Source organism: Epinephelus moara, chromosome 18 (assembly GCF_006386435.1).
Source record: "Epinephelus moara isolate mb chromosome 18, YSFRI_EMoa_1.0, whole genome shotgun sequence".
NCBI classification, from domain to species: Eukaryota; Metazoa; Chordata; class Actinopteri; order Perciformes; family Serranidae; genus Epinephelus; species Epinephelus moara.
In genome coordinates this window covers 15407836-15432175 of record NC_065523.1, presented here as the reverse complement: position 1 = coordinate 15432175, position 24340 = coordinate 15407836, and the positions used below count along the sequence as shown (strand labels likewise).

Here is a 24340-nt window from a genome sequence, read left to right as displayed (position 1 = left end):
CGACCAAACGGTCACACGATTTTGCGGCTAGTGTCGTCTGCTGCTAACCAAGAAAAGAAAGTCGTTGTTATGTTATACCCTTGTTGTTTTAACCCTTCATTTTTTTTTAAAAATATATGCCTCAATGTCAATTCTATTCCCGTGGTATCAAAAATGTTATTGACTGTAGATATTTTTCAAGGTATTTTATCAAAGTTAGAAATTCCAGTATTTCAACAACACTAGTTACAGCCCGACCTGTCTGTCTTTTTTGTCGATTGTAGGCTATTTAATTTATGCAAAGTTATCGGCAGCTATACAGCTGTACCACATTTAATATTTGAGATGTTTGGCTTATTTTGTTAAATTAAAAAGAGGGGTTTTGCAGAAAACATGTTAATTAGCTTACTAAAAAAAAGTGATTTTAGTGCTGGTACCCTGACTCCAATTCTAGAAAGTAAAGATGGCGTTGCTATACTTTTGGTAATGAGTTTTGAATTAATTTTGGCATGTAATCCTCCATTTAATTTATCTAAAGAAGTAAAAATTACCAGACATTGAGATTTGGTGCATTTTCACACTTAAAAAATGTATATGTACAGTAGGTGTGCTTTTAAGGTTATTTTAAGCTCCTCTTTCCTTTATCTTTTTCCTCTTTAACTTTTTTCTACTTCCACTCTTGCTCTCTTGTCTTTCTCCATCTCTCTGCCCCATGTATTCCCTGAATGCTGAGCTCCATGTATGTTGTCCTGTGGAGTCGAGGCAAAGTATGCTGCAGTATGTTGCTCCCCTCTGCTGGTCCGTCTCTGTCTCGTGGCTCTGAGCTCACTCTCTGTTAATGACGGCCTTTGTTAAACCCACAGCCGGGCTATTTCTGGGCAGCGCTGTAAACAGGCAGATTCCTCATCCCAGATTGGAAATGTTTTCCGCCTGATGTCGGACTCTAGTGCGCACAGGAGTGAGGGACAGAGCAGCAGTGGTAGGTGGCAGATGTAAGAGAAGAGCCAGAGGGAAAGAGAGGAAGGTGAAGGATGAGGGATGATTGCGAGAAGTTGCAGGGACAGAGAGGTTAAAAAAACACAATGAAATCCGAGCAGTAATGAGGTAAAACCGAAGCAAGAATTTAGAGAAAGACTTTGTGGTGGTCTGTGGGGGCGGATCTCAGGCTGAGTCCCTCCGGCCTGCAGAGGCTGTGCTGCCCTCTGTAGTTTCCACAGAGAACACACCGAAGCCTCGCAGCAGTTCAGTCCTGACAGTTTAAAATGTCACCGGCAAATCCAGCTTCTCCTTGCTTTATGCAAATATCGGGCCACTTTCTCATCCTCACTGTCAGTCAGGAAGTGTGTGTGTGTGTGTGTGTGTGTGTGTGTGTGTGTGTGTGTGTGTGTGTGTGTGTGCGCGCGTGTGTGTTGTGGTTTCATATCCCTTTGCATCATCTAAATCGGTTAAAGACTTGTAGCCTGTGTGACCTATAAAACTGCTTTATGCCTTTTGTCTTCTGAACACTGAAGCTTCACTCTCAGCATCAAAATTACCTCTGAATATTCAGTTATTCACAATGGTTTTTTGTGCTTGTCGGATCGTGATATTCTCTCCTGTACGTACCCTCACATGTATCAGATCAAACACTACTGTAGATCGTATAAAGAACTGAAACTTGCAGCCTGTAGATCTCTGTAACAAACCCCCCTGTGTTGGTGACTGAATAGCTCTACGTATGGCAACAGGAGACACAGGTAGTGCATTATCTGTTAACTCTTTGCTTATTTTGGTTGCATTTGTATTTTTATTCTTTCCTGAAACAGTTGCACATGTTTTACATCGGTTTCTTTCATTGATTTGTGAGTGATCATATGTTCTTGTGGTGTTTTGTGCACGTCTCACTTGAATCTAGAAGTGCCTCATGTTCCAGTATGACTGTTGTATGTCTTGATTTTGCAGTTTGAAAGATTTTAAAGGTGAAAGAAATGGAAACTGTGAAATGAATTATCTTGTATCTCTGAAGGTAACCCTGCGGTTCCACGCCTCCTTTAAAAACCTCTCCTCTTCCACGCTTTCTCCTGATCTAACCCCTTTTTACTTCACTTCTTTTTCCTTTCTGACCTTTTTTCTCTAACACCTAACCCCTATTCCCCCCCGCCCCCTTGCCTTTTCCTTCCTCCTCTCCTCCTGCCTCCCCTCCTTCCCTCCACCCTCCAACAGATGAACCGACCAGCCCCGGCGCTGATTTGCGCGCACGCCACGTTCCGGCGTCCTCCGTGGTGTCCAGCGGCATGAATTCAGCGCCCGCCGTGGTCACCAGCCCCGCCTCCCCCACCTTCACCTTCCCCCTCACTAGGCTCTTCTCACACGACTGCAGTGAGTGCCCCCTCCTCCCCCCCTCCTTCCCTCCCTTCCTCCCCGCTGCATGCAGCTTAAAAGTATCTTATTTGTGGTGTTTACCTGCAATGAAGATGATCCCTCTGTTTACTTCAGAGAGGGACTGATGAAGCATGAGATTTTAAAACCCTTTTAGTTGGTTGTTGTACTAAATTATAAATATCCAGAGGGTGTAAGGGCATCTTATCAAGTATTTTTTGCCAATTACTGAGTCTTTAAGGTATTTTTTTTCTCAAATGAGGTGTGAAAAATGTTCCAGTTTTAGCTGGTTTCTAATTCAAATCAAATTGTTGAAAGAATTTTCAAGATTTAAGTGTCAGACACTTACCCTAATTTATGTAAATGTCTTAATCCTGAGATGATTTCAACTAGAAACAGGTTGAAATAATCAGAGTGCACTTCAAAATGAGACTTTAGAGACTCAATAAAAGACAAAAAACTGTCTTTGAAGATGAGACTTCAATATTTTTTTGCATGCTGAATTTGTAGATTGCATGTTTGACACAAAGAATACAAACATGTTTGTTCAGAGTGTGTTTGGTTCTTCAAGTCAATTCTTTAAGTTAAATTGGACAAACTTAGATTTGCATGATACATTTTGTTAAAAATTGCATGTCAGTTTGTTTACAGAGGCGACACCTGCATGCCAGTGGTGAGAAAAGTATCCAGAGTTGATTTAATCTAACCCACCGCTCCAGCTCATCTCCACACCGTCCATCCTAACCATGCCACTCACACACCCAACCTATTCCTCCACCACCACCACCACCACCACTTCCTGCTCCCTCCCTCACTATCCCCTCTGATAATCCAACACCTCTGGTGATTGGCATTACATCAACATTCTGTCTTTCTCTTCTCTTTCTCTTGTTTCTCTCTTTCTCTCTCTGCTCATTCATCCTCTCATCGAGCAGGCAGTATTAAATCCGGTCGCCGTTCCTCCTATCTTCTAGCCATCACCACCGAACGCTCCAAGTCGTGTGACGAGGGACTCAACACGTTCAGAGAGGAAGGCCGAGTCTTCTCGTGAGTACTGTCAGACTGAGATGGCTGGGATTTAAATGGCATCTATTAAATTACATATGCAGGCAGACATTTTGACATTTAATTCTCCGTTGTGTTGTTGCACTTCACAGGAGGCTACCAAAGAGAGTGAAGAGTTTCTTCACAGATGGGGTGAGTTCTTCTTCTAACTTTTCATCATCAAAACCTTATTTTTACAAATCTTGTTCTTTCCCCTACTTTATTTGTGGAGGCCGCTGTGACAAGTTTAGCATTTCACGTGTTATCTAGACAGTAAATCAAACCAGGAAAACAAATTATAAATGAAAATGGGCGTCCTGCAGCTTCACAGATAAATTTAACAGATGTTCATCGACTTAAAAAAAGTTAACTGGTATTAGCTAAACAAATTAGTTTAGACTTAATTTAAATTAAAATTTAAAAATTAAACTTAATTTCAAAACTTTTTACATAAACGGCGGCCATGTTAAAATCACAGCTCTAAAAGCACCTGATCTGCTTTTATGTTTTATGTGAGCCTGCGCCACTTGTTGCCACAGTTACAAGATGATGGTTTCATTTCCTCCTTACCTTGTCACTGAAGACATTACTTTTGCTTTTACTTTTGTCATTAAAATATTGAAATGTTCACCTGTGACATGCTAAGGCAAGACAAGTGCTAGACAGACAAAGTCAGCCAGCTGACTTATACAGGTACATAAGTCTTACGTTTGCTAACATTAGCCACCATGAGCCAGTGGTCATACCAGAGCAAGTGAGGCTGTGGCAGCAAAACTCCTGAGTATATTGCATAAAGCAAGAGAGAGTTTTATTGCTTTCTTACTTAACTCTTTATTTATCAGAGGAAACATTTATTATTTCTAGCTTGAAAAGTGACATAATTTTGCTTTAAAAAATGTTGCCTAAAAATCTGCAATCCTCTAGTAACTTGCATTCATCTTGTGTCCTGTCTGTGGGGATTTCTGCACATCAGATATCGTAATGCATACTCTTATTTTGCAGACAAGGTGCTTCAAACCTGAATCAAAACAATGAGTCATATCCCGTCTGCGTCAACTTAATAAAGCTGTGTCAGGAATCATATTTTCGATGTGAGTTTTAAAGGCAGGATTTGGCAACTGAGGCCAGATAGTCGCTGCTTCAGCTACTGATGCAACAGTTGCAACATGATGTAATGTGGTAAGAGGATAAGTCTCAGTTTCATATTAAATACTGGAAAACACCTGGTCATGAGGAGCAAAGGTCACAACTAAACTCTCATCGGCACTGACTGAATGACAGGAAACATTTTGACTTTAAAAATGAACATTATGTTGATTCCTCCACAAAAACATTATTATTAGTCCAGCAAGAGAGAGATGAAGATTTATAAGATTTATCCTTTTTTCGATGGAGTTTTCTGGTTCTAATAGGAATGGGTGGCCTTATGTTATCATACCTTTTGATTACCGTACTGAAATAAAAGTGAAAAAAGTTAGATTTAACATATTTTTTAAGGTCTCAAGGCATCAGAAAATGTTCTGATTATTTCCCTGTTTGTGTTTCAGTCTCTGGACAACCTCGGGACAGCAGAGGAGGTTCGATCTAAACGCCATTCCACCTCAGAGCTGGGAAACATCACTTACAGCGACGTACGGCGAGAAGGATGGCTGCACTTCAAACAGATCCTCACAGAGAAGGGCAAGGTGGGCACGCCAGGCTTGATGAGAAAATAACTAAAGCAGAAAAGCATTCGGCAGAGACTCATATTTCATCTTCCCTTCACAGAAGGTGGGCAGTGGCATGCGTCCATGGAAGCGAGTCTTCTCGGTGCTTCGCTCCCATTCACTGTTCCTCTACAAGGACAAGAGGGAGGCGGTGCTCCGCGGGGCCACGATTGGAGGCGCGGCTGAGGACGAGCAGCCAATTAGCATCCGGGGCTGCCTGGTGGATATTGCGTACAGTGAGACCAAACGGAAGCACGCGCTGCGGCTGACCACCCAGGACTTCTGCGAGTACCTGCTGCAGGCGGAGGACCGTGAGGACATGCTGGACTGGATCAAGGTCATCAGGGAGAACAGCAAGACGGACAGCGAGGTCAGAGCACACACCTTCACCTGTTCAACCTCCTCTGTGACTGTGTGTGGAGTGTGTGGCTATAACGCAGGTGTGTTTGTTTGTTGCAGGAGCTCGGCTTCTCCAGACAGGCCCTCATCAATAAGAAACTGAATGATTACAGGAAACAGAGGTGAGTCACCTGATAATAGATTGTAAATCGAGCATAATGAAGTTGCCTTCACTGACAGCTTGAATTAAACCCGTCTCTCTGTCTCCCCCTGCAGTCCAACAGGCAGCAAGCCCGACTCCTCTCCCAGAATGCCCCGCATGAAGCCTCCCTTCCTGCTTGCCAAGACAGAAAACGCAGCAGGGGCACCACGCTCTCCAAAACCAGAGGGAAAAGGTCAGTATATGGACGCACTACTCATTGTGCAAAAATAAAACTGCCTTATTGTTTTTGATTAAATGTCAAATGTTAGTGAGATTGATTATCACCTGGAGAGGGTAGGCTTTCTCTTTTGATGAACTAAAGATAATTATGGTTGCACAGTCATGGGGAATTATTAGTATTCAAAAATAAGGGGTAAATAGTTTAATAGTTTAACTAAAAATGTCAAAAATAATAGGTCTAATTTGTTACACTACTTAAAAGTAAACTACTCACAGCTTATTACTAATACTAAGGCATGTGGACACAAGAACTATCTGACCTAAAGCCAAGGTTCAGCACTGATAATGATGTCTTTTCATACTTTTTAGGAAAGACTGAAATGAACCATTATCAGAAACATCATTAGTTTTCATTACTGCAACATATCATCCCTTTGTTTGTGATTCTTTGACCAGTACATTTCATGAAAGAGTCTTATAGAAATGATCTATTTTAAATCTAAATCTGTATGTTAGATATTCCACAGGTATTAGCTCCGACATCAGTTTATGTCATCCCACATTTGCAGGTGTTGTATTACCAATCACTTTTAGGAATATATCTATTGCCATAAGAATATTTAAAGGGACAGTTCACCCCAAAATCAAAGATACATATTTTTTCTCTTACCTGTAGTGCTGTTTATCCATCTAGATTGTTCTGGTGTGAGTTGCCAAGTGTTGGAGATAACGACCGTAGAGATGACTGCCTTCTCTTGAATATAATGGAACTAAATGGCACTCAGCTTGTAGCACTCAATGTGTCAAAAAATACTTGATAAAAACTCATCAGCAATGTCTCTTTCCAGAAATCATGACCTGGTTACTCAAGATAATCCACAGACCTTGTTGTGAGCAGTTTCATGTAGGAACTATTTTCTTTCTACTGAACTACACCAGCCAACTGTATCACTGTGCAGAAGGAGCCGTGCATCTACTGCTAGCTCACCTAGCACCACTGAGCTAGCTGACGTTACAGCTCAGCAGAGGAGGACGCCATTAATGTTTAACTCTCTCACTGTCATGACCTGGAGCCTCTCGTCCCTGAGTAGATGCACACTTTCTCGGTTCGGAGCGTAGTTCAGTAGAAAGATAGAAATATAGTTCCTACATGAAACTGCTCACAACAAGGTCTGTGGATTATCTTGAGTAACTGGGTCATGATTTCTGGAAAGAGACATTGATGTTGAATTTTTCAAATGTATTTTTTTGGCGCTTCAAGCACCACAAGCCAAGTGCCATCTAATTCCAATATATTCAAGAAAAGGCAGACATCTCTACAGCCAATATCTCCAACACTCAGCAACTCGCACCAAAACTATCTAGACTGATAAATAGCACTACAGGTAGGAGGAAAAATGTGTATTTTTTATTTTGGCGTGAACCGTCCCTTTAACAGCCTTAGACAGAAGGATCAGGTAAACCAAGAAGCACATACTGAGGCTCTGTGTCCAACAGGGAATTTCATACGTTTTTGTTCTTTAGATGAGAGCGGCCCTCCGAAGTCTCCGTGGGGAATCAACATCATGAAGAAGGTAAAGAAGACCGGGCCTAAAGCTTTTGGTGTGAGGTTGGAGGATTGTCAGCCGGGAGTAAACAACAAGGTTAGTTTTCATGTCCTGTATCTTACCTAAACGCATTCAAATAGATTTTCTACTAAAGGTTTTATTTGTGATTAAATTCTGTCTGTGTCCCTCTCAGTTCATCCCGTTGATCGTGGAGATCTGCTGCGGCCTGGTGGAGGACATGGGTCTGGAGTACACGGGAATCTACAGAGTCCCCGGGAACAACGCTATGGTGTCGATGCTCCAGGATCAGCTCAACAAGGGCGTCGACATCAACCCTGCAGAGGAGGTGAGGAACAACAAATACACGTGTGCACTGACTGTCAGAAAAGCCACTTCAGAGAGAAAAATATATATAGATTGACAGAGCATAAACATTTTAACTGAGAGGTTTCATTCAGTTTTACTCAACTAAACTGTATCATTAGCAAACGTTAAAATTCGATGACCTCTGACTCCTCTCTGTTTCTTTTGCCGTCAACAGAAGTGGCAAGACCTCAATGTTGTCAGCAGTTTACTCAAATCCTTCTTCAGGAAACTTCCAGAGCCTCTTTTCACCAACGGTGAGTCCAAACATGTCGGGACACGCCATCATGCACACCTAACACTGCAATGCATTCATATCAAACCATTACATGTATTTTAATATTTCTTATATCTGCACAGACAAGTACAACGACTTCATTGATGCCAATCGGATGGAAAGTGCATCAGAACGACTAAAAACCATGAAGAAACTAGTACGTATTTGTTTTTATTTATGAATGAATTTGAACATTTTGATTTACCAACTGGGCTCGAGGTGTGGCAAGTACAACAGGTTTACCATTATTGCCATTCGTCCTGTTTGTGTTTCGCAGATTCGAGACCTCCCAGATTATTATTACCACACTCTGAAGTTCCTTGTTGTTCACCTGAAGACTGTAGCCGACAACTCTGATAAAAACAAGGTGTGTGTCTGCTGTACGTGTGTGACAGAGAGTCTGTAAATGTCATGAAAATATAATCATGAACTGTTGTGATGTCTTCGGTATTAATGTCTTTTTTGTCTTTGTGCAGATGGAGCCTCGTAACCTGGCTCTGGTGTTTGGGCCAACTCTCGTTCGGACGTCTGAGGACAACATGAAAGATATGGTCACACACATGCCCGACCGCTACAAGATAGTAGAGACGCTCATCCAACATGTGAGAGAGGCAACACACACACACACACACACACACACACACACACACACACACACACACACACACACTAGTCATACTCACCTCCATGCTAAATGTTTCTCCTCTATGTCGTTCTTGTAGTGCAACTGGTTTTTCACTGAAGAGCAAGACAAGGATGAAAAGGTATGTTCCCCATATTGTTGTTTTATAGCATGTAGACAATAATTTAGACCTTAAAGATATAGTTCAACGCTAAATGACCATTTGCATATCAGGTCCTCACCCCATTTTGCATTGAATTCATTAAGATAACTTTTTTCTCATATACCTCCTGTGAACAAAGAATCCAGAAACTGAGAAAATTCCTAATGAACTGAAGTCATTGGGGCCCACATTTAACAACAGCACAACTATATCAAAACATCTGTTTACAAACTCTCACACAACTTGTGCTGTATAATACAAGTCTTATTAATCCAGCCGTATGCCCAGTATTTTCAAAACAGACAGCCCTTTCTGACCGAGAACTGAACTAAAAGTGAAACTTGTCTATGCTCTCTTCAAAGCCAGACTCCATTGACAAAAACAGTAATTTTACCTCACTGAAGACAGGAGCTGCTGGTCTAACGCTGCCCCAATCAGTTTGGTTGTTTGTGTAACTTAAGTGTTTTAAAGGGTTAGTTTGGATTTATCAAAGTTACACAGACTTACTAAATCATCGGGGCAGTGATAGACCAGCAGCTTCAGTTTTCAGCAAGGTAAAATTAATTACTGTTTTTGTCAATGGAGTCTGGCTTTGAAGAAAGTGTAAATAAGTTTCACTTGCCGTTCAGCTCCCTGTCTGAAAGGGCTGTCTATTTGGGAGGTGACATTGATTATTCTGCACAGGTTGTGTGAGATTTTGTTTGTTAAATCGATGTTTTGATATAGTTCTGCTGTTGTTAAACGTGGACCCCTATGACTTCAATTCATCAAGATTTTTTCCTTTTTTTTGCATTCTTCATCACCCTAGAGGCATGCAAGAAAAACAAAGTTTTCCTCCCAAATTCAGTGTTCTAAGGGGTCAGTAACTGATATACAAATTATAATTTTGGGGTGAAGTGGCCCTTTAATGTACCACAGAGTTAACAATTCAAAGATTCAGCTAAGGACGTATAGTAGCTCTGAAACCCTGCAAGTAATATGCAGCATGTTGTGACTTAATCATCTTTTCAAGATAGTGTGAAATGACTCAGAATCTCTATTTGAACTTGTTGCAAAACATTATTTTCTGTAAGCAACTTTCGTTGACAAACACAAATGTTATTTTATGGAATTTCATGCAGCAACACATTTTGTCATGTTTTAAGATGGCAAAGAAAGTCCCTGAACATTGAAAATATGCCTTGAATCTGTCAGGAAATGACTTTTGTAAGAAATTTATGTAAATAGCAATGTGCTGAGTTATTATGATTGCACTCAGTCATGACCATGCGTCACATATTTACAGTCAAAGTGAAAGATTCATTGAATACCCGTGCTGTTTCATAAAACCAGTAAGTCACTGTGCAGTTTGCAAGGTGACACATGAAGTGACTTTATGTGTGACCTTGTAGTTTTTATCTTCTGGATTGAGAGCACAGATAAAGCAAAACATTGCTAGAAATCTATTCAAAGCCGTATCTGTTGAGAAATCACATCAGTTGAACATCCAAGGTGCCCCTTCTCTGTTTTTTTAATGTGTTAAAGTCACTGTAAATCACAGCCTTTTGTTGTGTCATTGAATGTTGCTGGTTTTGTGTCTGTTCCATCCAGACGCCGGTGGACACGGAGGACGTGCAACCTGCCCCCAACATTGACCACCTGCTGTCCAACATCGGCAGGACCGCTCTGCTCGGGGAGGCCTCAGGTGAGCACGCCGCTTACTGCTCTGAACCAATAGCTGCTAGCTCTGACCATCCGACCAATAGCATTGGGGTAGCCTTAATGCGCAACCCAAAATTGATGCTGCTTTCTGTTTGAAGCTGGAAGTAGGAAATTCCCCACTTGTGTGTCATAGTTACGATCTGTGCGCTCCAGTGAACTGAGGAAAAGAAACCAGCAGTCAGATGTTATCAAGGTATTTTGCAGAAATGAGACTTAATTCTCAAGATAAAGATTCAGCAAGTTAGTAAATTAATCCTGTTTCGGTGTAAACACATATCTACGAGTCTCTTAAACTAAATGACTAAACATGGAGCTTATTTAAAAACGTGTTAAAGTTAATTATCTCAAGTGCTGACATGTTGGCATGACGTCAGATCTTCACTTGACTTCCTCCTTGGAAGTTTGTCCCAGTTTAAAGCCAGAATTCCCTACTTTCCAACCGAACTGGAACGCAGCATAAGAAATGAAAGTGTTAGCACTCGGAGTGTTTCTGTGTTTGATAGCGTGCCTACACTTCTCGCCTTTCTGCTGACCTCTTTTTTCCCTCCACGTTGCTCATCTTTCACTTTCTCTGTACGTTTCTGCATTTCCTTCTCTTAGCTGAGCCTGTGGAGCAGCCACTGCGGTAGGATGGAAACTCCCCTGGCAATACATGTGTGTGTGCGTGCGTGTGTACAAACTGAGTCTGCATCATACTGTGAAAGTGAGATAATGTGTGTTTGTGTGGGTGAGAGAGAGACTATTAGTGTTGGTGATGGTTTGTGTCTCCATGGTCTCCATTACCTCTCTTAAAATCAGCGTCTCCCTCTCAGTGTCAGGCGGAGGTCTCTGTAAGAACATGTCACGTCAGTGTCGCCTCAGATTGACTAATGAATTAACGGCTGACTGGATGCTCTCTGTATCTGACACTGGAGTGTAAACTGGTCTGTCACTGAGAGACAACTCCCAGTCACTGGTGGTCTTGTTGTCAGGCACTGAGCTCCACTCATCCTACAGGCAATTTCCGTTGGTGTAGTCCAATCATCAGGCTCCTAACCCCACTCTTAGCTCTAAGGGGACTCTAGGTGGCGCCGTTTCTGACCTGTCTCATCAGAGATACATTTGATTTAATATTTTATTAAAGCTTGGCCACCATCTGGAAGCAGCACAAAATAAACTCTACTGATATTTACTATTATTATTGTTGGTACATGAGAAACATTTCCATCTAGAGCCACTTACACAGGCGTCACCTCACCGGCGTCTCCAGGTTTCTCCAAAGACTTTGATTTAAACGCTACATGAAAGACAAAACCAGCTTTTATTCTGCATCGGTGTGTTTGTGTTTGTGTTTGTGTTTGTGAGGGAATGTTTCTTTTCATACTTTCAACTCAAAATAATTTCTGCCTTCACGCCTTCCAACGCTTCTCTCACTGATTGATGTCATCAGTGTTTTTTCGGTGATGTCATCGGTGTGTGCCGTGGTTTCCTAATGCCTCCAACACCAAACCCCCGCTCCCCCAGTCATTGTTTCTCCTCCACATACTATCACAGAGTGTAAATCAGTTTCTGTGTGCTGGGGTCCGTCACGGTCAGAGGGCACAGAGGAAGACGAGTTCCTCAAAATTTTATAGTCTAGCCACTCCCCCGTGGTGATGTCAGAGCAGGTGTTTTCCACTTTACAGCTGGTGGAAGACACCCGCTGTGACATCAAGGTTTAGTGTTGACAGAAGTGCAACATGCAGTCGCAGCTTCCTGTGATTTATTGCAGATTTGTCCTTTCAAAAAAAGTGATGATGACACCAGCTGCCTCTGTGTCCTCTGCCATGACTGTTCTGGCCTTTTGTTACCTTCAGTGGTTCTGACCCGCTGATGTTTTTATTCTCTTTTCCCCAGACTCAACCAACAGTGACTCAGCTAAATCAAAGGTAACATCTCCATCCACTCACATACTGTCAGCAGCAGTTTCATATGTACTAACATAGGAAACATATCAAGTGTGACGTGTGATGTATGACAGTGTCACATTAACTTTTTTATTTCTTTTTCAGGGGTCGTGGGGGTCAAAGAAAGACATCACACCCAAGGACTTCCTGGCTCTGTCCATCATGTCAGCTGTTACGGGCCGCAAACGCAGAAAGCGCCACAACGCCCGCCGCGTGGGCAGCAGCACCGATGACGACTCCGAGCACGAGCCAATCAAAGCCGGACATTTAGGGGCAGAGGAGGAAGAGGAGGCAGAGTCGCCCGTAGGAGACACTGCTCCTCGAGCAGAGGGAGAGGAGGACGACGACGAAGATGAAGAGGAAGAGGAGGAGGAGGAGGAAGAGGAAGACGAGGAAGTTGTTGAGAGCGGAGCGAAAGAGGAGGTAGAAGAGGAGGCAGTGGCGGTTATTCCCAGTGGTGGTCGGCCGCGCTGTAAAGAGGAAGAGGAGGCAGGAGAAGGGCAGGCAGCCATGTTGTTGCATGAGGAGGAGGCGCGGGCGGAGGTGAAGGGGCCGACGTGGAGAGCTCCAGAGGATGCTCGCTCCATTGTTTCTGGTTACTCCACCCTCTCCACGTTAGGGCGGAGCCTGGGGTCAGAAGGGAGAGGGGATGATGCTGATGATGAGCACAGCGAGCTGGTGAGTGAGACGGACAACGAGAGTGGCTTCGCCTCGCGCTCCCTCACGCAGGAACGACCTGATAAACACCCAACATCACCTGTGAACACACAACAGCCAGCAGCCCCACGCAGCTTCCTCTACACACATTACAAACCCCCCGTACTCTCACCTACAAACCTGCTAGCCCCACCCACAGCGCTCACACACACACCGGACTCTGCAGACAGGAGTGAAGGAGGGGCGAGGTCCACCACGCCCTCATCCTCCTCCTTCTCGTCCTCCTCCACTACTCACAGACTGCATTCACGGCCTTCCTTCAACTCCCACAAGCTGATCCAGTGTGACACCCTGGCCAGGAAGAAGCTGAAGTCGGAGAAGGGCAAGGCTCGCTCCCTGGACCTGATGGAGCTGTCTGGGGCCGCGGCTGAGGCTGATGGCGCTGGTTCTGGCTCAGACGGTGCACACAGAGTGAGGCGGGAGACCTCCAGAACCAACCCCTCCTCCGGCAGCAGCCAGGAGAGCCTGCGCCTGAGCCGGCCCAAGCCCTCCCTGCCACCCAGCGAGGCCGCCTCCTTCGCCCCAACCGGCCCTGGCGGCAGGTCTCTGGCGGAGCAGGTCCGCGCTCGTCTGCTGGGCTCGGCCGACGACCTGCGCAGCGTGGGACTACGAAAACCGCTGTCCCCGGAGACACGGAGGAAGAGACGGGCCTGGCGCAGACACACCGTGGTGGCCTCCCCAACTGAGGTCTCTGACAAGAGACCCCCGCTGACTGTCACTGAGTTCCCCCTGTCTCCTATCGCTCGGAACCAGGTCAAACCACCAGGGCAGCCTCGGGATGCAGACGGGCTCGACCAAGGAGCGGCGACACGTCAAGCACCCACCTCTAGATTCCATGAGTACCTGTGAGCCCTGCCAGCTGACCCCACACTTCAGCAAGAGAGGCTTCTGTAGGGGGGTCCGGGCTGAGCCGCTGACTCCCTGCAGGTCAGTAGACCGGCAGCAGCGTAAACAGGGTCGTGGTTAGTTGCCAGGCGCAACACGGTGTACCAATGACCAGGTCTGTTAGTGCAGCCCACCCTTTTGTTTTGCTCCATTTGCATGGCGAGGGGCATTCCAGTGTTGCCAAAGTTTTTTTTTTCTCCTATATGTGTGCTTTTATAGAAATAATACAGCGACAGACACAAACAGACCTCATCACAGTCGATGTTACAGCCAAGAATTCTCATTAGAGCAAAAACCGAGCATCCTCCCCATCTTCTCGACCCTCCTGCTCACAGGCGACATAAATTAAAGGGTTAAATCCCTTCAAGTGACCAGAGCAGGATGCTGAAATGCAGCGTCCCTCTGGTTCTTGAGAGAATGGTGCTTCTTATCAAAGTAACTTCACAGTAACTATTACAAATGTTCTCTGAACCTACTTCAGTGAGCCAGAGGAGACCATCACACACACTTCGATTCACAAAAAGCTTATTGGTCAGTTTAAAACCATTTCAAGAGGGATCTCAGCTGATTGGTCATATCAGTCTTCCTGATCTGTTCCTCAGACCACAGACACTGTAATAAACAACACACACAGTCGGCGACGGACACACGAAACACAGTCGTCTCTCTCTACTTGTTAATGTTTGTGTGTTTGCGCAACAATATTTGTGACCATGTCCAAGTGTGCAGGTGTTTGTGTTGAACGATTTTTTGTAACATTTGTACAAAGCCTTGTTAAGTTAACCTTGTAAATATAAATATTATGTTATCATATTTGTTTTTACTTTTTTTTTTTTAGTTCCTTTTTTATGGTTTACAAAAAGTGCGTAAAGTGCACAGTCATTTCTTTCAAGACGTTACTTGAAATGTTTCCCTTAATATATTCTTTTTTTTTTTTTTTTTTATATTCAATATATATATTATATATATTTTGTATTAAAGTTTAAAAAAGTACTTTTATTGTGATTTCACCTCTTGGGTGTACCTGTTCACAGGAGACAAGATAAACATGACTTGACCTGTTCCTTATTTCCTCATAGATGGCCTTTCTCTCTGATTCTCAGCACTGTGCAGAAAACCTTTATCTCACCAGACGCAGTCTTAGAAACACGCTTCTCTGGTGACTCGACTTTCAGCGGTGTTGCATCAACGCGTGCACAAACTATCTAGCAACGACATGTAGCAGGAGAATAAATCTGGTAATCATTACATTATATTGGGCAGTTTGCAGGCAGCTCAGCGCCACACTGTGATGGCTGACCTCATTTGTTTTGTTATTCATGTCTGGGATTACAGAGCATTGCCACAGATCTGCTCATATTTACCGAGCTCAAGACAAACTACTACAGACTGTTGAATTATTGTGCCGCGCATACGAATGGCTGCATTTTTCACCTCAGCTGATGGTGATCTTTGTGCTTTCATCACATCCCCTCTGAGGGTTCATCTGTCGGCACGTTTATTACCTTGGGGTTACACAAGGAGGAGTTTTCCATACGGTCAGGCTGTAATAAATCCTGCCTGACTGCAGAAATGGTACATTAGAGGAAACAGAATGAATCTATTGTTTTCATCTCCACATCACAAAATAAACAGGAGCCGCAACTTCCAAAAGTCATGAGGCTTGTTTTCATCTGACCAAATAACCCCGGTGAAAAATAATAATATGAATAATAATATGAATAATAATAAATGATGAGTTATAGTCTTGTCTTACCTCAAGATTTTTTCTACAAGTGCCTGATTTCTGGAATGTGTTTTTGTTCTGCAGTGCCATGGTCGGTTCTTATCTTTCTGTTTCCTTTTGTTGTTTCTGGGTCTCCGCCCTCCTCTCCTGTGGTTGACGGTATAACTGAGGCACTGACCCAAAGATGTGTACATTTATTACAAGCGGTCTAACTGAGAGGCTGTAAAAAAAAATTTAAAAAAAAGAAGCACACTTCAAGCCAAGGACATGTCTATGCACTCTCTTCGCCTTTAACACAGGCGTTAACAGCTATTACCGATGCTGCTAAGAGGGAAGCGGCATAGTACTCTCTCAGCCGCTTTTCTTAACAAACTGAGGTCATCTCTTTCTGCCTAGTGATCCACAGTGTGTGAATATGGTACACCTAACAAGCCCTACCCTGAACCGGCATTAGGTCATGTCAGACAACATCCAATTTCTTAACAGATGAACAAACAGCCCGTCATCAAAAAGGAAAAACTCAAGTTGGCGCGTGTTGTCTGAAATGTGATTTTTACCTAATGTCTCTTTGTTGTATTTTAAAGAATCTTTTTGTACATACTATCTTAATATGTAACATATTGTATTGTGTACATTTGGAATTTGCTTTTTTGAGTATAACTAATATGAAAATGACTGGACTTAAAAAAAAGGTTGTCCGCCTGAAACCATTTCCCTCATGGCTGTGTGCTTTAAAGCAAGGTTATATGATGTAAATAAACAGAACTATGTTTAAAAAAAAATGTGCACACGTGTGTTCGTTTTTGGAGATGGTGGGATTTGAAGGGCCCGAATAGAGTTCTCCAGTAGGGAGACCTAAAACCCTGACATGAGTCTGGGTTTTTGGTTAGATGCCTGAAATAAGGTCTGTGATGGCAACGTTGAAGCCATGCGACCAGGTTGTAGTTTGTTTATGACCGAAGAACATTAGCTTTTTACCTCTGCCGATTGCATTTAAGCTTAAAACATCATAAAAGTGGTGTTAATTTGTGAGGATTATCTCGCTGAACAAAGCGTGTAAGTATCATAAATGTGTGTTTGCCACAGAGCTTATTTTCTGCAATCCAAATCCTAAAAAAAAAAAAAATCAGGGTGACGCTCACTTCCAATAGGCCTACAGAGAAACATCACCCCTGCAGCACTGTATTGCATTGAGTATTGTCACCCTGAAGTCCTGCAGATAAACTGAGTGGATAGAAAAAGTATCTAAAAATATATCATGATGGCTTCTTTCTTGTGACATCTTCAAAGTGAATGTTTAGTTCAGGCTAATCCCTCAGTCTTCCTTTTAAATTACTATCTGGGACTCTGTTATTGCCATGATGACTAAGTCTTTTGCCAAGAAATGCAAAGTTAATAACAGCAGCTTCTAACAGAGGCTCTGGCTTAGGGCCCCCCTGAGCACTTGGGCCCCTGTGCCTGGACCTGGCAGGCCTATTACAGTGAGGCTCATGTTTTAAAGCCAGGCAAGTTAAAATAGGAGCTGAATGATGCCCTCTAGAGGCTGCAGATGAATAAGGTCTCTTCAGGCCAAATGGCACAGATTGCCTCAGCACATGAAGGAAACTTCATCTGAACTGTTGCAGCTTTGTGCTTTAACTTATGAGCAGTTTAATATTTATGAAATCTGCGGAAATTAGCTGTAATACTGGAAATATACTCAAATGTGATTATTTTATTCAAATATGGAGCTTTAAAGCACCATTTCCAGCAGATTATTTGGATTCTAATATGATTATTGCTCATCCTGGGACATAAATCAATTTCAAAAGACTGGAATAAATCAGTTTAATATTTATTCTTGCAACATATCCTCACTAGATTAAACTCAGAGTGGGTTAACCTTCATAAAGAGCCTCTCCATCATATCCCATCCCCCCATCTGCTACAGCTACAGTCTGTGTATTCTTCCTCTTCAGAGCCCACTGATGTCTGTCTGGCCCATTTCAGGATCCTTACAAAAAAAAGCGTTGTGATTATTTGTGTTGCTGACAGAAACCATCTACAGTAGTTTCACACACCGCAGCTTTTGTGAGCAGCTTCCTGTGTATTATGGCGAGCTTTACAACACATGACAGCAGGATTTCAAAATTTTATTTGAACTTATGTTAACACACAACTGTTAAAATATTCACTCTGGAATTTACTTCTGCAAAAAACAGCCTTTGCAAGCTGAACCAATTAGCTGTAATTTGTTATTCGTTGTTTTTTTGGAGGGGAAATACAACATATGTTTGTTTGTAAATTCAAAAATGGAACAGTTTATGTCAATGATAACCGGGAACAAACAAAATATTGTTGTCAAATACATTCTCTTTATAAAAAGAATCTTATTTTGAAATATTTACATTTCTTTTTGAGAAAAAAAAAACAACATTTTTGGGAACAGGACACCTTTACAGTCCAAATAGAAAAGAAACGTAAAGTATTGCATTGCAATGCAAAGGACTCGGAGTCCAGATGACAAACTTGTTACAGAAAACTGGTGACAATTTTAAAAAAAAAATGCAGCAGTCCCATGTTTTACCTTTTAGAAAGAGGGGTGTTCCCCACTCGGATCGTGTCCTTTAATTGGTTGTGACTTGGCCCCTGTCACTGCTCGGCTGGTTCTGCAGAAGGAGCTCCGTGTTCTGGGCCCTCAGTCTCTCCAGCTCCCTCTCCAGCTCTCCGAGCCGGACCAGGGAGCTCTCCACGGTCGGACCCCCGGGCTCCACGGCGCGCCTCAGCCGGTTGTTCTCCTCCTCCAGCCGGGACATGCACTTCTCCAGCTCCAGGTACTCCTGCACCAGCTCCTGCTTGGTCATATTCTGCAGGCTCTCGACGTGGTACATCGCGTAGGTCTCGGAAAAGTCTCTCTGGAGAAACTCCCCACCTGCGTTCCCAGGCCTCCCGATGCCATCGCTGCCCCCGCCGCTGCCGTCATCATCGTCCTCCTCCTCGGCATCAAAGAGGTCCTCCTCGCTGCCCGTGTCCTCCACGCGGCCACCGACCCCTGACGGCCGCCTGACCCCGGTCTCGGTGTTGAGGTCGGGCTCCTCTCGGTCGTGCTCGTCCATCAGGAACTGGGTGGTGTTATAGGGTGCCACTGGGAGCCCTTTGGCGAACATCTCCTCCCTCAGCCGGGAAGCCCTGGCGGTCTCCCTCTCCTCCAGGGCTTTCCTCTCATCCCAGTTAAGTTTGTAATAAGGCTTCCAGTTGCGCTTCTTCCTGGAGGTCCTGCGCCTGTGTCTCTTTTTGCCCAGACGCGCATCGAAGCCAGTGTCGGAGTCAATGTGGCTGTCCTCCTGCCCCTGGTGCTCCAGCGGTCTGTCTTCGCCGTTTTTCCCCTGTTGGATGTGATGGCCATCACCCGCTGCATCAACATCGGCTTTGTGGTGGGGCTGAGCTGCAATCGGGCACTTCGGGACCTCGTTTCCGGCTGCTACGGCAGGGCACACCTCCCTCTGTCCGCCTTTCATTTGCCATAACTTGTCTGTGTTGATATCCCCACAGTTCTCCGCCCGCTGCTTCTGCTCTCTCTGTCGCCCCCTGTTGCCGTGCTCCGGTCCACCACGGTTTCTGGCTGGGAGATGCTCCAACGCGTCTCCGCTGCTCCCACCTGATGGGCTGCCTGAAGTTTTCAGGTGATGGGTCTGCTGCTCCGCCGGCTCTGTCATCCTGGTGATCCGCTCTGATGGCTCCGTTTCAGCGCCGTTTAGATCATGTTCGTGCTCCCAGAACCGAGCTTCAAAGTTCGCCAAAAGACGTCAAATTCAATTTTAACAAAAAATGTAGGTATTCCAGAATGAGCCGAAATCACTACAGAAAGTTCGAGTTTTAAAGTTTGAAAACAGGCTCTCGCAAATTTAAAGTAAACTTCTGAACAGTAAACACTTGTTACTCCTCCAAGGGTTTGTCAGAGCAACTGTCGCTAACTACCATTAACTGTTTCGATGCTGTCACAACTACCGTTCACTCGGAGACGACGTCTCACCGTCACAACAGTGTCCAGTGTGCTGCTCAAGAAGAGGGAGCTGCTCTTTATATAGCTGCTCCGCCTCTAGCCGTGCGCATGCTGCTGTTTGTAGCGCCCGTTGCATTGTGGGTCATGTGGTTTAAATGTCACTAAAGCACTGTCAGTGGCCCACACGTCAAACTACATGGTCCACAAGTCTACTATAACTGACCAGCTTTTTGACCAATCAAATGGTAGAAGCATGAGCGAGATAGAGCCCACCCCTCCCTTTGTTGATTGGACAAGAGGGCAACTTTGCTGTTGCTAAGCTTAAAGTATTTTCTGATTGGACAGTCCAATAGTCAATCAAAAGTACGTAATCCACACCAAGAAAGCAGTCCGGCGCATTTTTATGGACGACACTATCTGCAAATGAAGGGGACATGGACTAAAGTTATGATATAAAAGTTAATTTAAATACTTTCAAATGGCACCATATTATAAACGGAATAAATTAGAATGTTTTATGTTAAACATGATTTGGCTTATTTATATTTACAGAGCACACAGTCTAACGCCAAATTAGTAATACAATGAAACTCCCCCTGTACTTGAAGCAAAATAAAGAAAACCTCTTGCGGAAACTAGTCCTTTTTAAGTGTTCACACAGGAAAATGAATAAATACAGCTCATTTTCATGTCGCAATTATTTTTTATGTTTAGTATTATAAAGCCGCGTCGTTCTGGTGTCAGCTGGACCATTAAATGTTTCTGTATGAATATGCTGTGTGTTGTGCGGAGTGATACGTTGTGGGGCAGGGGCTCGGGGGGAACTCTGGAATCAGCGTAAACAAACGACATTTATTGTGCAGCTGCAGCTACGAGCACAGCTCCGAGCCCCTCGTTGTTAAAGGGTGGGTCAGGCGATCTCACACTTGCTCAATAATCCTGTTACCAGTGGACGGAGTGGTGTAGATCAGTTTTGAGTGTTTCTGCGCAGCCCATGTTCTGATATGCAATGGTAGATTTACACTGGTTGTGTCGTGGTAACGGCTAAGGATAAGCTAGCTAGCTAGCTAACGTTAGCCAAATGTTAACGTTAGTTAGCAAATGCGTTGTGTCGCTCACAAACTAAACACTTCAATAAATTCATAAAAATGAGAAGCCATTCGCATTAACGTGACAAAATAAATGTACAACGTCAGTTCGAGCACGACGACATTGACAAAGCAAGGAGTATCTAGTCGGGTCCTGTGAAACGTTAACTAAAACGCCATACTGTACACAAAGCAAAGCTAGCTAATGCTAACTAATAAAACACAAAAGGTGGACCAGTCTTAAACAAAATGTTCTATTAAAACCTGTTTTGTCGATAGAGCTGAAACGACGACGCAACAAAGTAAATACACAACAATACCACTAGCTTCAGACATTGCTAACATTAGCCATCTGCTAACTAGGCCAATGTGTTTATACTGGGTCAGCGTAATTGCTGGAACCCAATCTTTTCCCGCGAGGGTTTCCCACTACAGAATTACGATTGATTTCAATATTTGCATTCTTTCATTCTGCCTGATCGATATAGACCACAACCTGTGAAGATATGCAAGTAAATCGAAAAACAGCGCTTTTTCGTATTAATCCGTGACATGGAACCCTCAATGAACTATTTTAGTTTCAGGAAGTAGACGGTCCCTGATCTTGCAAAGCAGCACTGAAGCTTTAGTTCACTGCTGGTTAGCAAGCTCTAGTTGTGGTTTACCCGCTTAACTAACGATATACTTATTCATTATCCATAACTTTTATTTATAACTGTTGTTGGTTTGTGTATAATGTGAACTGCTGCAACTCATTATTGTTTGATAAATAAAATATGGCATCCTTGTTATGGAGTATAAATATCAAAAATATTGGGTTTGTATTGTTCTGGTTAATTGCATATTCTTTGCATACACATTTTAAAGTGGCTGCACACTCAGTTGCTCTCTGATCACTGTTAGTTAATATACTGACTTCATCTTAAATTGTGTTGTGTGTCACTGTAGTTTTTCCAGTTTCCACAAAACAGTTAACTTGTATTAATGGTAAAATGTATTATCCAGTCTGTGACCTCTTATGGTGGGTCTCTCCAAACCACTGCATGTAAAGACTGGGAATCCAATGGCTACAAACAACACAGGCCTACTGTTTCTACTAATAGAAGCAGGCAGAGTTTCAGCTCTGGCAAATAAGCAAGCCGAGCTGGAACTCCTTTGAGGAAGACATGATACGTTCCAGTTAATATGAAACCTAACGACCATGGAGATTGAGAAATCATACTAAGGGTTCCCATATTCTCAAATCAAGGAGCGGTGCAGCTACAGAGCCAGAGCTGCTCCTGCATAGATCACAGCTTGTGAGGATTAGCAGGCATGACTTAATCTCTCACCCTGTCTAACATGGTTGTTGCTGCAATTGAGAGAAGATGAAAGATATAAATTGTTTTTGGGGCTTACGTGTGGCCTTGAAGTGTAAATTTAAGCAATGGCTGATATCCATCTGAGTGCAGGAGGGCTGGGTTGTTTTTAGATTTTCATGGAGACAGCAGGTCCATGTTTTTGCAACAGTGTGACAAAGAGAAAAAACAGTGGATACATCAGCTGCATTAAATGACTGAGTGAAAGAAACATGTCACTTTAAGTGCCTCCCACCCACCCCACCAAACCTGCTTGTTTATGTATGTGTGTGTTTGTGAGAGCTTGTGGATTGGTGCAGATCAGGGAAAATCACATTTTTTGCTTTTCCTGACAGGACCAGTTTCGGACCACCCAGCTGAGGTCTGTCCCTCTCTGCTCTCTGTTATAACTCCATTACAAAGACTTAATTAAGTTTCCAGCCACCGCTCTGGTACTGTGAGCATATCTCCATCCACCCACAAAGAGGATTTAAGTCAAGGGTTTCTCTTTCACTCAGCACATTACCATGTAGATCCATGTGCATACATCTGGCCGCAGAATATGAATTTGACTTTAACAGAATTGATTGTTGTTGTTGAGATGTGTGCAGGGTCTTGTCATGACCAGCAGGGGACGCTGCACTCTAACCAAGAATGTTTCACCAGCATCCATTATTGCTCCCTACAGACAGGAGCAGAAGAGAAGTTAACCTCAGGAGTTTTTCTCTCAGCCCTTAGCTGCATTTTCATTTGGAAAAGTTGACTTCTGATGGTACCAGAGATTAATTTCCAAGCATGTGCGCACATGTTGTGGTTTGGAGCAGGCAACGCTGCAGTGAAATGGGCCTCATTTAGCTGTGAAAGTTTAGAAATGTAAATATAAATGTAAATTCAGTCTTTCATCCATCAGCTCTATGAGTCAGCAGACCTTATCCATGGAAGTAATGAAGTGTAGGTCTCAGATCGAGTGGTGTTTTATCATGTAGGCCTCCTGAAAAATAAAAGGAGCCTTTTGTGCATGGCTTCACTTCCTCACGCAGCTCATTTTGAACACAGCATTTTCAGCCAAGAAGGTTCACTGCTTTTAAGAGTAGGCTATAACTTTGTTACAGAGGAGCTGAGCGAACGCTTTGTTTCACCCCACCTGTGGCACAGCAAGTGATTGTATAGCTGCTTTGTACTGAACCTATATGAAGTACAGTCCCACTATATGACTGGAGATTACTTGTTTAACGCTGCAGCAATCCCTGCATCTGTTTTCAGTTACCTGCTCTGGGCTGTTGTATAGGAACAGTTTTCTTGGGTGCAATTTCAATACAGAAATACTTGTAGCACCTCAATAAGCATCAACTATGAGCATCATTTTTAAATACAGTGTGAATGCTACAGTTGTGGATATACAGTAGTGTAACCCAGTGGTTCTCAACTTTTTTTTCTGTCAAAAACCCCTAAATTGTTAGATATTAGGTCACAGACCTCCATTTGATAAGTTATTACTTCAGGGACTTCCATCTGAAAAGATTGTGGTCTATTTGTTGGATATGATTTACACCAGAATTCTTTAGTTGACGACACTCGAGGAGATAACTGTGGAGGAAGTGAAACCTATGATCAGAACGGTTGCTCTTATGACTCTTACTCACACTGGACTCACTTCTATAGTGAATTAAATGCTCAAAATAAACTGTTCTTTATTTTCCGGAGACCCCCTGGAACGCCCTCAACCTCTAGTATAGCCAACTTTATAAAATATAAAGGCAACAGCAATGAATAGCTCACTGGCTGTTATGAACTGGGCTGAATTACTGTTGTGGTATGAATGTAAATGTAATGTAAATAAACCTTACTTAACTGAAAATGTAAAAGACTATTCATTTAAACCATAACAGTGTTTTACAGCTGTATCGCCACACTCATTACACTGACTCTAATCTGGTTTAATGGCCATCATGGACTCATTCATGCACATCTTTCTTGTATGTTGTTCCACTAAAGCACCATTGTATTCTACAAACAAAACAAAAATGAGAAACCTTATCTCATGAGATTGTTTTGCTGTAATAACAAGATAAAGATCTGTCATGAGACAACATTCTCGTAATTATGCAATTCTGTAATTTTGACTTTGTATCATAATTACAACATCCATATCTCCTACTTATGAGATCTTTATCTGGCAATTATGAGATGCAGATCTTT

General features: G+C 43.2%; 2 protein-coding genes across 9 annotated transcripts in view; one reads left to right on the top strand and one right to left on the bottom strand.

Moving 5' to 3' along the window:
• The window catches only part of arhgap23a (Rho GTPase activating protein 23a), a 77349-nt gene extending 60375 nt beyond the window's left edge, over positions 1 to 16974 (top strand). For 2 of the 8 annotated variants that reach the window (XM_050069586.1, XM_050069583.1), the window contains exons 8-24: positions 2182 to 2337; positions 3273 to 3384; positions 3495 to 3534; positions 4929 to 5066; positions 5149 to 5457; positions 5547 to 5608; positions 5703 to 5821; positions 7333 to 7451; positions 7549 to 7701; positions 7897 to 7975; positions 8079 to 8152; positions 8273 to 8362; positions 8472 to 8597; positions 8718 to 8759; positions 10371 to 10464; positions 12357 to 12388; positions 12512 to 16907. In XM_050069586.1, coding sequence (XP_049925543.1) covers positions 2182 to 2337; positions 3273 to 3384; positions 3495 to 3534; positions 4929 to 5066; positions 5149 to 5457; positions 5547 to 5608; positions 5703 to 5821; positions 7333 to 7451; positions 7549 to 7701; positions 7897 to 7975; positions 8079 to 8152; positions 8273 to 8362; positions 8472 to 8597; positions 8718 to 8759; positions 10371 to 10464; positions 12357 to 12388; positions 12512 to 13972 — 3206 coding nt within the window. In that variant the 3' untranslated portion in view covers positions 13973 to 16907. Of the gene's footprint in view, positions 1 to 2181; positions 2338 to 3272; positions 3385 to 3494; positions 3535 to 4928; positions 5067 to 5148; positions 5458 to 5546; positions 5609 to 5702; positions 5822 to 7332; positions 7452 to 7548; positions 7702 to 7896; positions 7976 to 8078; positions 8153 to 8272; positions 8363 to 8471; positions 8598 to 8717; positions 8760 to 10370; positions 10465 to 12356; positions 12389 to 12511 lie in introns of all 8 variants that reach the window. The other 6 variants (XM_050069587.1, XM_050069588.1, XM_050069580.1 and 3 more) reach the window with 5 other exon arrangements.
• Positions 16975 to 17851: 877 nt separating this feature from the next.
• hexim1 (HEXIM P-TEFb complex subunit 1) lies at positions 17852 to 19783 on the bottom strand. The gene has a single exon (XM_050069646.1). The coding sequence runs from the start codon at positions 19427 to 19429 to the stop codon at positions 18341 to 18343; it is 1089 nt and encodes a 362-aa protein (XP_049925603.1). The 5' UTR covers positions 19430 to 19783; the 3' UTR covers positions 17852 to 18340.
• Positions 19784 to 24340: the final 4557 nt, after the last annotated feature.

Bases quoted from the DNA above. Each gene is read 5' to 3' on its own strand.
- hexim1 (XM_050069646.1), bottom strand. From the start codon at position 19,429: ATGACAGAGCCGGCGGAGCAGCAGACCCATCACCTGAAAACTTCAGGC.